The sequence below is a fragment of the Plectropomus leopardus genome, chromosome 19 (genome assembly GCF_026936395.1).
Source record: "Plectropomus leopardus strain MGB_pleo_1.0 chromosome 19, ASM2693639v1, whole genome shotgun sequence".
NCBI lineage: Eukaryota > Metazoa > Chordata > Actinopteri > Perciformes > Serranidae > Plectropomus > Plectropomus leopardus.
This window is the reverse complement of record NC_142194.1, coordinates 19,214,612-19,231,976: the sequence shown is the minus strand read 5'-3', so window position 1 is coordinate 19,231,976 and position 17,365 is coordinate 19,214,612. Positions and strand designations below refer to the sequence as shown.

General features: G+C 39.8%; 1 protein-coding gene across 1 annotated transcript; it reads right to left on the bottom strand.

Moving 5' to 3' along the window:
- Positions 1-7,645: 7,645 nt before the first annotated feature.
- Positions 7,646-16,128, bottom strand: tut1 (terminal uridylyl transferase 1, U6 snRNA-specific). The gene is made up of 10 exons (XM_042507866.2): positions 15,871-16,128; positions 14,713-14,903; positions 14,322-14,525; positions 13,905-14,019; positions 13,657-13,784; positions 12,923-13,149; positions 11,911-12,020; positions 9,575-9,697; positions 9,298-9,390; positions 7,646-9,162 (listed from the first exon to the last, which is right to left on the bottom strand). The coding sequence occupies exons 1-10, from the start codon at positions 15,944-15,946 to the stop codon at positions 8,045-8,047; spliced, it is 2,385 nt and encodes a 794-aa protein (XP_042363800.2). The 5' UTR covers positions 15,947-16,128; the 3' UTR covers positions 7,646-8,044.
- Between the last annotated feature and the right edge of the window lie 1,237 nt (positions 16,129-17,365).

The following is a 17,365-nucleotide window of genomic DNA, read 5'->3' as shown; positions in this document are numbered from 1 at the left end:
TAATGAAGTACATTTTGATGCAAATAGCCTACACACGGAAAAGCAGCAGATCACTTAGCTTGTCAATATAAGTATAACATTTCTAGTTAGTCTTTTTCCTGCAAAGTATGTTGCTTGAAACTTAAAATATAAGTATTTAAAGTTATTTGTAGCGCGTCATTCATGCATAATTATAAAATTAACGAACTGAAACCTGCTGCCTCAGTAAACTGGCTTGATTTCTTTCAAAAATATGGGTAAAAGGCATTAAGAAGTTACCCAAAAATGTGCAAAAAGTAGGCTACGAGAAAGTAACCTAAAAAAATTAGGGGTAAACAACAAAGAAAAATAAAGTATTTAAAAAAACGCCAAGGAAAGTACCTTCAAAAAATGCTTTAAAATCATGATTTTATTATAGAAATTTCATTGTCATTCTAAATATAGTTTTTTGGACTTTCTTCCCTACCACTTTCAAAATAATATTTTTTTTCAATCCACTTTGAATTTGTGGAAAATGTCTTCCTTTTTTCCCATGGTTTTTAAAGAAATCAAGCCAATTTGCTCTGTGTCCTCAGGGCTAAGCACCACAGCCCTAATTGTTGCCATAAAATAGTCCCCTGCTATGTTTTATAGGTTCAAATCATCAGCCACATAGGTTAAAGCCCAGCAGGCATTATGTCTACACTTGTAAATCAAGTCTTAAAGTTTACTGCCTCATTCATTGTAAGTCTGGTTGTTGCCAATATGTGATGTAACAATCCTGTAGGTGCAACAGCATGATTTTGCAATGCTGAAAGAAACTAGGAGGTGAGACTGATTTGCAAGCTAAAAAACATTGTGGAAAGCACAGTATTTCCAAAAGAATAGCCACAAACCTGTTCTCACCTACACCAAAGTCCTGTCTACCAAAAGGCATGTTCAGAAACCACAACATACCAACAATGAGAAAAAAATAATACAACTGGCCCTTTCACACTTGAATTATTGGCCTCACAGCACTTCAGGAACTGTAGTGTATCAGCAATGGTTTTAGAGATAGGATGACTGACCCTGCAGACCTGCAATATACTGCTCAACAAGAGAGAAAACATTCTTCCATCTATCATAGTCAAAAAGTATAGTCTGTATACATCCATCACTAAATCTGTTATTTTCTCAAGATGTCTGCATTATGGGAAGAATATTAAACATGTCTACAGAATGTTTAACTATCAAGAGGATACTTCAGCATACAAAATAGGACATCAACTTCAAAAACTGAATAATGAATGCAGTTAGCAGTGGTGCCCTCAAGGGGTGGGCCGGGGGGCCATGGCCTCCCTTGGCAATTATAATTGGGGGATTGTATTTCTGTCTTTAAGAGGCTGTGGCACACTCATATCTTAGAGCTAGATTAAACGATTTTTAAGCTTTCTATGTCAGCACATCTTGTTGTAAAAGGGGCTAAATAACACTCTAGTTAAACAAATTTTACAGAGGAAACAACTGGCAGGGCCATTTTCAAAATAGTCACTTGAAAAAGCTTGTTCTCAGTAAATGTTTCATTCCTTACAATCAATGTATGTCTTCAAATTAAAGCTGTACATTTGTCTTTGTAAGAAAAATGATAACAAACCTGCCTACCGTGTAGATACATAATGTAGTAAAACATGATTGTTTAACAATATTAGTATAATCACATCAGATAAATAATAATATTAATTGTAAAATAAGAAAGTTGTCGCAAACAAAGTATACCAGAATTCAATTCCTTAACTCTCCATATTGACATAGGCCTAGTTTTCAATAGAGAACCCTACAATGACTGCTTAAACCCGACAACCTGTTAGCATTTCAGCACCCCCAGATCCCTTGTCTCAAAGTCAGTGAGTTTTTGGTTAGATAAGGTCTGTGTTTAACAGATGCTTGAGAGACGTTCACGTTTTCTTCTACCACATTAAAATACATCAGTAAACACTCCATTCGCAAACTTTGCAGCTTTTATGTCTTAAAACGGTTAAGACGGTTGCTAGAAAGTAGCTAAATGAGACTACAGAACGTCATCACGCTGAACTGTGCCGAACATGTTTACAGACTCATGGCAACGCAACTGCAGTGTAGTTTTCTTTAGCCTAGCAATAGCTTTTTACTTCTGGAGATTGCGTTTAGGCTTTAAAAATCTTAAAGGTGGTGTTCATCTGTAAAGATAATCTTGCTGAACAGAACTTGTGGGCATCATAAACTAATTTTTAGCAATCCAAATCCAAAACCCAGTGGAAAAATCCCATAGGCTTTTTGTTGAGGGAACCAGGGTGATTTTAGCTCCTGGGTTGGCCTACAGAAAAATGTCATCCCTGGGGCACTCTATTAGCCTATATACTTTAAACCATTATCAGATTCCTGAAATTCAGTTATGGCTTTCGTATTGATGTGCGACCTCAAAAGTTTTATTGGCCCCATCTGGCCACCCCTATGAAACATTTCTAGCAGCGCCAGAGCTTTCTTCTTCAGTTCTACAAAATGTAAAATGTCAAGTACTATATTTACTACAGTGATGCCACCATGAAAACTAAGGATTTTTTTCAGCTGTGAGTAATTAGGGTGAAGTTCTTGCAGTGCACAGGGACCTTCATAATTGGAGCCATGCAGTTGTTATATTGACTGAAATCTGTTCTGTGCATAAGTAGTTAACAAACACATCCATTTTCAGGTAGATACAGAGGACATTGGATGGGAACTGCCTGTTTGTGCAGCCACTAGAATTACTTTCCCAAATAGAGTCATGGGTTAATTTACAAGTTTTTGAAAATGTCATATCGTTGGCGTTAATTCATTAATATGAAATTTAACTTATCCTGGAATTATGTAGCCTAACTTGTCCAATTATTAGCCTCCTCACCTTTGGCCCTGTTTGCACTCATCATTTCTGCATGTATTATTTACATGAAGATGAAGTCATTAATATTGTCTGGAGGTAGAGGTCATAGGCTACGGCATCTACGGATCAATAACACGATTGCTTTGCACACTCTCACGTGGCGTCAGCATGCTTTAAGGAAAGTCATTTTTACTGCAGTCGCCTATTATGACTGGATCAAATGATTCACTGAGGTGTTGCCAGATCAGATATCACTTTTATTAACCCTTACATGATGCCTTTTCAAATTCATATCACCGCAGAGAGTTTGAGGGTGGCTGTAGAACAATGATATGACATGAGCACACACTCGCACAAAGACAGTGTGTACATAAATACCTTTCAGGGCTCAAGTGCCGAGACTGAGTCTAATGCAATTGGTCACATTTATGACCGTTGTAGCGGTTCCTGTTTATCTTGGATCTTCACGGTCTGCCGTACAGTTCATGACGCCTGAAGTCATCCCTTTATCCACCAGCTCAGGTGCAGTGATGTCTTTTTAGTGTGCACATGTTGAATTGTTCCTGCCTATGTCCTTTACATTAGGCTGGAGATGTGCAACTTATTGCATGCCAGATGTGAAAGTGAAATTAATGTTTTATTTACAGCCCTGCTATAGAGGATAAGTATCAGCCGTGTATTAGATCATGGATGAGTTAACTATCATGAAGCCGTATATAACACGCCAGCTCACCGCTGTCCTCCTGGCCTCCTCAGGGAAGTCATGACAACCCTTCTCATGTGTTGTTTATAGAGTCATAAAAAACAATGGGTTTCCTTTGTCTGTCCCTAAACCCATGTCAAAAACACAACTTGATTTGGGCATAAATCCCCGCTGACAGCCTCCAGAGAGCTGCTGCCCCTGTTGACAATAAGCAAGCAGTTAAAGTGTATATGACCATGCCATAAAGTCTGTAAGTGGATTGTGATATTACACATTGATTGCACTAACTGCTTCTAAGCAATTATTGTACCATAATTCAAAGTGATATCAAGGGACAATTAGTGCGCTGCAGGTTTTTACACCCAATGACGTCCAAATTGATGCAAATAGCACCCAAATTGGAAAATCATGACTTTTAACAATGATGAGCTGGGGAAAAAAGGGGAATAACGAAAAGTAATTAAATAATGAATGAATCATCTCCCATTCAAGGGAACTGATATGTGTCCTCTCTGTGGTAATCACCCATTTGGCCACAGCTAATGGTGGCCATCCTGAACATTTAGTTAATTCTACTCCAGTGATCAACCTGTCTGCGTTCACTCGACGGGCCGTAAAAGTCAATGACAAGAAATAACAATATGCACAAGACAAACTCATTTGCTCGCTCCAGTGTTTGGAGGTAAACACTGAGAAAGTAACAGCCCCCAGATAAGAGAAAAGGGCAGACAGTTAAAGTTTTCACAGTCCAATAAGTCCCAGCTAATGCACTCCTGAAGAGCAGTTTGGGCCCCAACAGAGGGGAGAAGTGTTTGAGTTGCCATCAAGGCCGAGATAATAGGACCAGTAGGAGGCTACTGATTTTTAAAAGTTTTTATCTCATCTTGTTCACTTTGACCAACTTTTCCAACTGATGCAGGCGCTAATGATGTCTGCGACTTTGTTAGGTGAGACACAGCCAGTAACTTGAACGCATCATCATGTTGGAAATCTACTTACTGTCGGAATCTACCTGTCCTCCGCAAAAGGAGCTCTAAAAGCTTTTCTCCTGAACCTGTCGTCACCATTTCCATTTGCATGACACATGCTGCCCTGTCCAAATACAAAAGGAAGATTAAACACACGCTTGCAAAAGTCCATTCTGGTGTAAGAGCCATCTCCCTGGAGAATTTCTGACTCCTTCCTGCCATCACAGACAGAAAGGGGGAAATGATTATGCGTTTTTATTTAGCCTTATCTCCAGATTGGGGGCGCCACTAATATGAACAGAGTGCTTTTCAGGCAGCCAGGTCTGTTTGCACAGTTCAGGAGACAAAAAGGGTGGGTTGATGGCTGCCCACGACCACAGTACGATAATTCAAGACCATATAAATGGCTCTACTGAGTTCCCGTCATCAAACAATAAAATATTTCTCTTAAACTTTAATTTTTCAGGTTTTTGTCTGTCTTTGTTTTGGGGCATAAAACACTGCTTCTTCTTAGCTGTGGTCAATCCTAAACAATATGCGCACAAGTCAGGGCTTGTCATCTGATTTCCAAAACAGCGATGCCTCATGTGATTCTCTTTCGCCCCCAGAGGACCTAAGCTGCTCTGCCAGCAGCAGCTTTCATTTCTGGAGAGCAGAGCCGACCAATTATAGCAATATCCCACCGACTGATGTGCTTATGAGCGAGCTGGCCGATGGCAGCTTCAGGTAATTCTGATGGATGGCAAGACAGGTGTCAGAGGGCTCGGGAAAAGGTCGATGATTTGATTCAGAGCGTGCTCTCAAAGCCGCTACAAAACAGGGAAGCCGGTGTGCTATTTATGTATCAGAATGATACCCCAAGATGAAGTCAGTGTTACTCAGTTGCCCCTCTAGGCCATTGGATCATGCGGCGGGGTTGATGACTAAATGTGCCGTAAACTTACAGCCTCATACTACGAAATAAGATGACGTCACACCAGACATGACTGTATTGATGCGTCACAGAGGACTGGGCAGGAGCTGTAAACAGCTGATAATGCTCGCATACCTTGGAGATTTCAGGTCTCAGGGGGGTTGACTCAGGAGCTCTTCCCAGTGAACAACAATTACACAAAACATTAAATTGGCTTTTTTTTCCCTCCTTCATTGCCGGGGAACTCTAAATGACGAATAGGCTCAACGATCCAGCAGATGCAGCACACATACAAATGCCCACCAGAATCAATGCTAATAGTAATTAAAGCAAATGAGCTACATGTAACTGAACTAGTTGGTCATCAATACCCACTGAAACAATCTCTCAAGGACTGCATAATGTGTTGCTGTCCGTCTCAAAACAATAGATTGCTTTTCTTGATGAAGGGAAATTTGAAGAAAACAGCTCGTATGGGTAAACTAGTATTGGTTTGTTTTCTTGTTTTAGGCCGACAGCAAACACCTCAACAGTTTTGATATCAATCACTTTGATTGTCTGGCTTAGAGGTGTGTGTCTGAGAGGCCATATATCAGGAGCACCTTCAGAAAAACAGAGGAGGGTGATATTGGAGGAGCCTGGAGTGTGGGTGAAAATAACACAGCTGATGTTCAAGAGATATGCCATCAAAACCCCCAAAGAATACATACACAAAAGAGAACATTCAGTTTTCAGCTATGAAAAAAAGCAAAGAATCCATCCAATAGTTGCTGAGACATTTCACAAAAACAACACAAAGTAAAGCTCACAGTGGAGCTTGGGGGAAATAAGGAGATCACCAAAGTTATTTGGATATATCCTCTGGGAACCATGACCTGCACAAAATTTGGTGCCAATTCATTTACTAACAGTTTGTGATATTTCATTGGATAAATGAAAAATTCTGATCAGCTGATAGCGCTAAAGGGAAAGTCAATGGAGAAATTAGATTCATCATGTGAGGAACAAGAATGCATGTAAGCCCAGTCGCCAGAGAAAAATCATTGTTCATTTCAGAAAAGCATGGATGTGATACATTTGTATGTTTCATATGCATCACATCAACGTTTTCAAGTGACTATTGGAAACTTCTAGACAGTGCAGGCAGTGCGGTTGCACTGGGTCTCATGGGGTGAGGGGGCCCATAGACAGAGAAGGGCCTTGAACTGTATGTTGGGCAAAAAAAGACCTTTTAAGTTATCAGATTGCCACCATAGAAATATGCCCGTGTTAAAAGTGGAACTCACATCAAATTACAAGTGGTGCCATTTAACTTTATTTATATGCCACTGAAAAGGCAAAACCCATCTCCAACGTGGTTTTCTTTTTTATTTGTAAAATAATCAGTAGCAGTCAATAAGAAATATAATAAAATACAAAATATATAATAAATTATATGCTTGTTCAACATAAACTTTAAAAAACTATTTAATTAAAGTAATAATTCCTTATTTACGATGGCATTTTTTTTATCATATGCAGATGCAATGACGATTTCTGGATCAGGCGGGAAGAATATATGGTACTAGTTTAGGCATATATTTGGTAACATATCTCTAATAAAAATAAACCAGAAGGGGACCAAAATATACTTTTTCTTTTAAAGCTTTAAGAGCTCATTTGATTCTGCAACAGGCTTTAAAGCCGTTACAGTTTTATTCTTTGATTCTACCAAAAAACACATTGGGATTTCTTCTGTACCGCAAATGTGTTAAGTTCTGTTAACAAATTTTTATCTTTCACTTCATGGCCACAACAAACATCCAATCAGCAATGCAAATTAACACATGGTAAGCCATCCCAAATGCCTTCATCATCAAGGCCACCTCCATCCTCCATAGCCCCATCTAACCTGCCGGCCATCTGTATTTCTCTTTAAAATCGAGATGAATGATGTTAATCAGTGCATGGGAGCTCTGTGCATCCCTCAACTCCTGCCTGTTCTGCTGTAATAAAGCAGTCTGCCTGCCTGAGTAATTACTCTCATCAGTCTCAGCCGTTCGAGCAAAGACCTCACTGGATAAAAGCACAACTCAATGGCCCCTTTCTGGAAGCCAGAGCTGAACCAAAGCACAGTACAATGACTGATTATTTGAGAAAAAGAAGTGTAAAAATGATGCATGAAGGCAAAATAAATGTGCATATGGTCCTTACTAATCACAGCCACAGGGTATACAGGAAGGCAGTGTGTTACAAAGACTTTTTTATTCATTTGAAGACAGCATCAAATGTTGTGTACATCCAAAGTCTGCCACTGAAGTTTCCCTTTAAACTTCATCATTTAAACAGAAATGTATCCAATCACATCTCAAATATTAAAGTAGGGCTTCATTAGAAAATCTTGTGAACAAACAAAATAAGTAAAAATATACATTTAAACATTAAACTAGAGATTGGGGCAGAGCCAACATTTACATGTATGACAATCAATACGCGATCAACAGAAAGCCACAGTTGCTGCTGTTTTAAGTCCAACTCTTAAGGGTTAATACAAGTGCTGTTATGTCTTTTTTTTAAGTAAAAAAGCAAAAAAAAAAAATCCTAAATGCTTAGATTTAATGGACATATCTGCATCAGGTCGCATTTTAAACCACTTCTTTCTGGAGCAGCGTCTCCACCATCTTAGGTAAGAAGGCTTCCAGGAAATGAAAGAAGTCTTGAAAAACTGCTGACTTGTCGCTGGTTGGCTCCAGCTTGAGCACTGCCTTTGTGCTTTCAGTCTCGCCCACCATCTGGGGCTGGACCTTGAACTCCAGGGGCTCCTTGAGCTCTGGCTCTTTTTCAATGATGTGCGCTGTGACCTGGGACTCCAGCTCCATGCAGCTGCCCTCTGGCCTTGAGTCTGCATCTTTGATCAGTTCCCTTCTCACTTTCCTCCTGCCAGCCCACACTATGTGCCTCTGCACACAGATCCAGTGAGGGGACTCAAGCTTGCCTCTTTTTGCCAATCTTGGCTTTTTGCCTTGAGGCGACACAGAGGCATCGCTGCCAGAAGATAGCTGCCTCTTGGCACCGGTTACAGCCTTACCCAGAGGGCTGGCTTCATTTTGGGATTCAACACTGTCACAACTGTCATTTACTGATGTGTTGAGGGAAGCTGACGTGGTTTCCATTTCCACAGCAGCATCAACAGCTGAATCGTCGCCTGTGGAGGAGGCAAGGTGACACCTGAGAACACTTCGGAAGACCCCCTCCACAGCAGAGCAGACCTTCTGAAACCACAGCAGGCGGAAGCTATCTCCCGCCATGTGCAGCTGATTACGCAGCACTTCAGGGAGCGACGCTGATTTGAAGGGGATGCTGATGGTCAGCTGCCCTGCTTTGGCATGCAGGACCTCCCCGTGGGGGCTGAATAAGCGCACCAGACCCCATGATTTCCCCTTGGTGGATTTGCGCTGGTACTGCAGGCTGCGGCAGTACTTTTCAGCCTCCTGACATGCTCTCTGGAAGTTGCGCTGAGAGCGTTCGTTCAGGTTTCCGGCGACGTTGTGGGAGAGCTCAAAGGGGTCCAGGAGATTTAGGGGGCCCAGTTTGGGGCCGTGGGGTTGGGTCTTGGTGGGTTTTTCCTCATGCATGGTCTCCTCCTCTTTATCCTGGCTGAGGAAATCAGTGATTGGGAGTGCACTGCCCTTCCTGACAGATATGACATTACTGGCAAAATCAAACTTGGCATAGAAGGAGAAGAAGCCTGAGAGCAGGGTGCCTGGATAGAAAATGCAGAAATGTACATAAAGAGTGACAGTTAGGGTCTATATCGTTGATGATTGAATTGTATTCAAGAGGTCAGATTAAGGAGTTAGGTTACATTAGAAAATGCCACAGAAAATAGCAAACTTACAGAGGTCCTGCGTGTTCCTGCTGGGGGGCACAGCAATAGGCTGACTAGGAAAGGTGCAGTTCCAGCCCTCAATCACACATTCTTCTTCCTCACCTGAAAAGAGGTTGACACGCGGCTATTAATGCAATGGATTGGAAATGACAGCACTGGCATTGAAATGACAGCAAAACAGACAAATTTTACTGCGGGTTTTTAGGATGAGAGGTTAAGGATGAGAATCTGAAAATGTTCCTGCATGTGTCCCATGAGTGTACAGTAGGAGCAAAGCAGCACTTACAGGCCATGTCTTTAAGCTGGTCAACTGTGTGGACGACGGGTGGATCACAGTTTTGCAGGTAGAAAATGATCAGCAGTGTCAGAGCATAGTTGTTGAGCAGAGGACCAGCACCACTGGGATTACCTACACGTTACAACACGAATGTGATGGTGTTGTTGACAGATGACAGGAAGAAAACAAGATGCAATGTTGTACAAGAACACATGTAAGATATAGTCAAAACACACGAGCATCAAAATCTTTGTAATGGCGTGGAGGGGCTTTTATGGCATGGGGCTAGTTTTCTTGTTCCTTACACTGATGTTATAGGACATCTAGGACATGCCATATAGGACATGCCATTATTAAATTTGGCTCTAACTGCTGTATTTCTACAATAGTTTAACCCTTTGTATGATTTACATTCAATAATTCTAAAGGCTCTAAATGTGCAGTAACTTCGAAATGTGTTTGTTTATCATAATATTTAAATGGTACAGCACTATTTCAAACCATATTAAAAAAATGCAAATGATATAATCCTGCAAGCAGAACCTGGATTTGCCATTAACAATATAATCCAGGGCTTTTCAAAGCGTGGGAGAGTGAGCCTCCTGTCAGAGAACATAAGACCAGAGACAATCTATCTATTGAACCAGAGCTGGATGATATGGCCCTAAAATAAAATCACAATATTTCAGGGTATTTTTTCGATAACAATATTTTTGAAAATACAATTGCATCAAAGTAAGTGTCAACATTTTATATGTCAACATAAATGTAACAGTTTTCCTACAAATATTCATTGAAAACTAAAAAATCTCTTATTTCTCTTGTTTATAAAAAAAAACAGCAGTAACTCAGATACTGTATAAAGTACAAATAGTACAACATAATGAAATCAACCACACATCTAAACAGTTGCCAAATACCTAATAAACTACCTAAAATGTACCTTTTGAAGTAACGATTTTGCTATTAGCCATGCTTGTTGTTGCCGTGCATCACGGTGTGACGTCAGTACGTCAACAAATCCAAACATTGCCATTATCACAATATGAGTTTTTCTTATAATAAAAATGATACCGGTATTATCGTTAATAATATGATATGGCGCACCCCATTTTTGAACACATAACTTTTAAGGACATTATGGACACTTTAAATCTTTGTTATACACTTTTCATGTCACTGTCTTCATATTGTGCATTAATCCATCTCTGCAATGAGCTGATTCACATTTTTGCCTCCTTATTCGGCTCACTCACCTACTGTGGTGGGAACAATGAGTCTGGGATGCGCGGATGCACAGCAGAACAGAATAAATGTAGATCATCCTCGACCTGCAGCCTTGACTGATACTTGCTTTTAATCAGGGCTGCTGCGGAAAACCCGCATTCACACAGGTCCATCGAGGTGAAGAGGATGAACTTTCACAGCCTTTTTGAAGAGATGGGGGGACTCGGTCTCCAAAGACAGCCAAAAGTGCTTAAGTGATGCTTTACTTATCTTTTGCCCCACGCACACGTCAAAAGTTAGCAACAACCAGACTGTTTTCTTTTTCTCTGGTTTATTTTGTCTGACCCAGCTTCTCTCCTGAAGCCTGAAAACCGCTTATCGAATCACATCTCCGAAATTATTTATCTGGAACCGGTATGCAATCAACTTCGTAAATCCTTGCAGGCACTGAAAACCATAACCCTGCCTTAGGTACAGGATCGTGTATTTGCACAATCAGTTCTTTAATTTGAAAATTAGAAATCGGACTTCTGAAACATGATAATTGTCTTTTTAACTTTTCTTTTCTTATTTGTATTTTGGCACTACTTATCTCTGCAATCGCTTCAAAACGTTTGGTTTACAACAGCAGCCTAACATGCAGCTGACCTCATCATGCTTTGCCAATCACTCTGCAGAAGTGCCTTGTTGAAAGCTGCACTGGCAGCGTGGAGGCTACAGTTCATCAAAGAGAAAAAGACGATATGCCCCAGCAGTAAAGATAATTAGTGTGCTCTTCAGTCAAGAACACTTTTTAATAATAGTGCTATTCTTTATCAGCAGACACAGTCTGGACCATTAAAACACACAAGAAGCTGTCTTTTGTTATTTCTTTTTGAAACCACAGCTTTGATAGCAAGAAACTAAAAGGCATTGCAAATCAGTGTGTCCACACAGACTTCAACAAGATCAGAAGGAGCAAGTGCAAGTGCTCTACTGACATCTGCTGACCGAAAAACAAAATAACAACCTGCATGTACAGATAACCACAACACAGCAATCTTGACTGTAAAAGAAACCAGTATCACAAACAGAACTGCAAATGCGATGCTTCTTGATAAAAAGTAATGTAATCTTACCAGCCAACTGCTTCTGCTTGGCCCAGTAGCGGATGGTATACACCAGAGGCCTTAGCCTCTCCTCCACCCCTGAACACAGCTGGAGGAAGCGGGTGTTCCTCACTGCCAGTCTAGTGAAGGATACAGAATAGAAGAAAAGAAAAGCATACCTTAATTTATCAAACAGTAAAAGTTAGGGATATCCCAATCACATTATTTTGCCCTCAATCCAGATTCAAGTCATTTAATACTGATCATCTGCCGTTACTTATATTTTCCTAGATTATACGGCTGCACAGTTCACGCTTCATCCCCAACGCTTCCCCCTAAAAACCGTCCTTTAATCTTCTGGCCATGTTGCTGTCTCAAGGAAGTGTCTCTGTTCCTTTAAGAGATTCTCAGTGTTTTTAGTGGGGCCTGTGTCTGAGTTACCTGAATGCACTGTATTCCAATGACTGTTCATATTTGTCCTCCTCGCGTCTTTTGGGCGTTTTACACTTCATTAATACAAAAGTTATGTTGCTTTTTGCCCGCAGAATTCCTGTACTTGCAGTGGCAAGTGAGGTTGTAGTGAGCTCTGCACAATTCTCCTCTCCTGATCTCTATTCTGAGCAGGGCAGAGAAACACACTGTGCTATAGTTGAAGGCAAAATGCCAGACTCTCACACTGAACTGAATGAAATAATTGCTCATAACTTTTACTAAATAAGGTAAATAAGAGTCTCATACTATGTTTTCGTTTATGGTGTGAGCCCCTGCTCTGCACACACACGGGAGCACAGCAGAGGGGAAAGACAGAGACAGCTGAGTGGAGGGGAATTGACAGAAGTATACTTCATTCTGCTGGGCACAAAAGTAAAAACACCTGTGTGATAGCCGACACAAAAAAAAGGACTGGATCACTCTATAAGCTGAATATTCCTCATCAGTCAAAAAATGCCCTGAGTCTGATGTTTAGAGATCAGACTGGGTGCTTCCTAGTAAAAGATAATCATTTATGGCATCAAGGAAATCTTGAGAATCCGTGACTGACCTGTTGTTAATGGTGATGTCCCCCTGGAGGTTAAGCTGGCGGTGATGAAACTTGACAACGGGGAGGCGAGCACTACTGACCACCTGAACTTTGTGCACGCTGGGGACGCAGCGTCTAAGGATCGCTGCTACAAGGTCGAGGACCTCAGCCGGAGAGGCAGTGGACAGGTCAATGTCGGAGAGGATGGAGTCCTCAGAGCGCCCATCGTCTGAGGTGCCCTCCATGGCCTAAAGAAGAACAAATGACAAAAAGAAAAAGAAGGGTGGTTATAAAATAGGCCTGGGCAATATGAAGAAAATCAAATATCACATTTTTCACCAAATGCCTTGATATTACAGTGATGTTGTAGGGTTGACTATTGGTGCTTTAACAAAATATTTACACAAAGAGATTTTCGATAAATAATCATCAGTAATGTGGATCTAATGACTAAGTGGGTAATGGCAAACTGTAGATTTATTTAGAAAATAACATAACTTATCAATAATGCAGCCTTTGAAACCAAAAAACAGACAACACTTACGTTATTATGATTTCTAAAATCTAAGACAATATCTAGTCTCATATAACCATATTGGTATAATGTCAATGCATTGCACAGTTGAAAGGCTACCTAGATAGTTGGTAATATTTTGGATATAAATTGTAAAGTTTCAAAACCTGAATATTTGTGCCAACACTGAAGTAAAAAAGCACCTTTTCAGTACAAATTTATGAATATAAAAATATCAGACCTGTTCTGTGGTAGTCTTGGCATGAGCCTGGAACACCTTGGTATTTTCCAGATCCAGGAACAAGTCCAAGTCGCAGGAGTGGATGCCAAAAGTGTTGACAGAGGACCCAAATGGCTGAATCTGGCTGTCTACAACCAACCCAAACATAGCATTACAGAGCTAATCTACAGCAGTCTTTTGCACAATTATCACTGTGTAAGATAAGATTTCATAAAACAGACTCTCAGTATGCGTTTTCAAAAGGTCACCTGGAAAAAACTCCACGAAAACCTCTTGCAGGAGTTGAACCAGCAAGCCTCTGGCTTTCTTTTCATTTTCTCCAAGCTGAAATTTCTCCATGACGTACTGCATCTGCGCATCCACCTGGACAAAATCAACACATCATGTAAGCACATCACCCCTTAGTTATACAGACAAAAAACTTTTTTGTGCACCAACTTCAGAAACGATGAACCATTAACTGTTGTATGTAGTGCCTTAACTATATTCAGTATAGTTTAAACTGCGTACTTATAAGAGCTACTGTGGTATGGAACAATATTGTGACTCAAGAATCCATAGCCCCCATAGAGGTTGTAAAGCTCCTTACAAACCAGTGTACAGCTAACCTGACAGACCCACATTTTGACTTCAATAAGGCTGCTTTACGACAACAGGATGCTTACAGACACCAACTGGCACAGCTGTGGTTTGAGACGTTCAAAAGCTTGTTGGAGGTTCTGGGAGTCGTTCTTCTTGGGAATCAACTTGAAGTCCTTCTTCTCCCTGGGTTTGACACGCAGCTTCAAGCCTTTCATCTTGTGCTCGACACAGGACAGGGCCGCCTGTATGCTGTCAGACCCAGTGAACTGCACAATGGCGTATAAACCCTGCAAGTGCAGAGTGACACAATACATTCAGACAACACTGGAGGTTCATCAGTCACTTTATGTATGCTGCAAAGAAAGTGACTGTAGACACTCTTGGCATAAACAAATACTGTCAATCAAGCCCTGTGTTGGGGCTATGGGCATCATTTAAAATGAGCTGCTAGATCATTGTGAACAGCAGACTTACTTTGTCTTTATCCATGATAACATCTGAGACTGGCCCAAACTGCTGGAAGTGCTCGGCTATGTCAGTCTGAGAGATGTCAGGCTTGATGCCACTGACAAACACACTGTGCTGCTCCTGGTTCTTTCTGGTGGCCCGCACAGTGCTCAACGTTTGGTGTTTCCGTCCTTTGACATGCTGATCCACACTGGGCACTGCAGAAGATTTAAATATGAGTTTAACAACATTAACAACGTTTAACCTTTAACACCTGGATCGACATCTGTTTTCTTATGCTGCATTATGAAGCCTTTTACTAGAATTTCAGCCTATGAAAACTGACAGTATTGGGTTGATTTCTTTTGAAAAAAATGGAAAAAACTCAGCAACTTGCCGAGAAACGACCCGCAAACTGACTGTAAAAATTAGTTACAGGTGCAAAAGAAATAATCTGAAAATGTCCACAAAAATTATATTTAAAATTCTCTATCTAAAATAATGTTACAGGGGAAAACAGACAAATATGAATATAATTTTCTAGAACTGTCTTGGTGTAATTTTCTTGGTTATTGTATTGTGGCACTATTCTCTTTTGTGCTTATTTTGGGGTAATTTTCTTGTAATTTTTAAAAAATAATATCTTGCTATTTTTGGGGCTGTTTCTCGGTAAGTCACTCATCACTCTCTTCCGATTAAAGAAATCAAGTCAATTTGGGGACGAAAATTGTCCAGAATATTAAACCTACCTATATTTATACTTCCCCTAATTTCATATTAAACAATACGTGATTTTCAAAGAAATCAAGTCAATTTGCTGAGGTATCAAACATTAACTAAACTCGTATTAGTAAGACAACAGTTTAAAGGGTTCTATTGTATTAAGTTGACTTGTTTTGCTAACAAAACATGACAAATGTATCTGATGTACTAAAATATCTGGCCAGAGTAGTATCTAACGAAGATCCTGTACACTGAAAACTAGTATAGTGATACAAACATTAACTAGCTGCTAACTAGCTGCGTTAACATAACGTTGTTGTTTATTTTAAAAAACGACATACCCTAAAAATTAGTTAATTTCTCATCCGACAGTTTAAAGTCTGCCTAAAAACCTCATGAAAACGAAGCGGAACTGAGAAAGTCTGAAGTTAAATGTGGCTAAGTTAAGGTTAGCTTACTTACGGTTTGGTAAGTTGACATTGCAGAGGGCGCAGTGGAACCCTCTCGCCGTCGTTTGTATGTCACTGTCCGTCTCCATTACGGCCAAAAGTAAATTATGACCATAAAGCAAGAAATATATCAACAGCAGAAGCCGTCAACAAAGTTTGAGGCCGACTGTGGTCTCCATGCGCCTCTCAAATCTCCCTCCAGCGTCGACATTGCGTTTGTTTCGAGTCCGTCTCAAAAATCAGTCCGGAATGTTTTTGTGTTTTAGCATAAAGTTCCGGTCAATCTAATCGTATCGGTTTTTGTGTGTTAGTTTACGTTACATTTAACGGCCAATCCAAAAATTCACAAATGAATCTAATGACACAGGCAGGCACAAACCAGACAGACAAAAATAAAATAAAATGTGTACAAAAATGAACACACATGAGTTTACCTTATTTGTTATACAATAAAGCTATACGATTATAAATTAATGTTTTTGCTAGTTTAATGTAAGATATTGTTTGGATGCAAATAGCAGCTGTGGAGAAAAAAAACGTTTTTAAATGATAGGAAAAAATGGAAAATATGTATATATATATATATATATATATATATATATATATATATATATATATATAATCATCATAATATATTTAAAATTATTTAACAGAATTATTACTTTTTAATCAAATTTAGGTCATTTTTAGTTTTTTTCTTTTTCTTTCAGTAATTTTCCTTACTTTGCTTTTTTTGCTAAGTTGTTCGTTGTCATCCCTTTTTTTTTTTTTTTTTAAATAAATCAAGCTAATTTGCTCTGTTTTCAAAGGAATAATGTACCTTTTCAGAGACCTCTAACACCTGTGCAGATTTTTAACGTGTTGTTGTAATGTTACTTAGGATTTATATGTATTACTGAAGTGTTTGCCACTGCAGACTTGTATCTAAACAATGCCAAGTCTTTGCAAAGACATCTCAAAAACTGATGGCTTAGCAATTTCCAAGCAAAATGAAATATCTAAAGTGCTAAAATGCCTTCTCTGTAATGTTTGTTGATGGATAACTTAAATTCAGTGTTTAGCTGAAATTTGTTTCACGTTAGACGAAAGGACAGGGCCTTAATCCCAGCATGCATTATGTCTCAAGCTTGGTTAAAAGCTCTGTGGAATTCTTTTACATCCTATAGTCCATTTACCAATTTACACCTGCCTGACTCACTCGTTTGCTTACATTTCTTTATCCACAGCTGCACAAAAAACACATTTTTATTTTATATCTTGCCTCTGCTTATAAAATCAGACCTTCATCAACATTAAGTTGCACATGAAAGCAAATGTCTAACAAAGATATGACAATGACAGAGCCCAGTCACCAGAGCAGTATCTGTACCTTCAACAAGCTACAAGTAAGCGTCAGGTGGTAGTAATTTTACTGTTCTTTTCAAGCCATCTGTCCAGTAATTTTAACCCCACATGTGGATCCATGAACTCCAGAGAAACATTTGGACATCAAGACAAATTCAGACCAA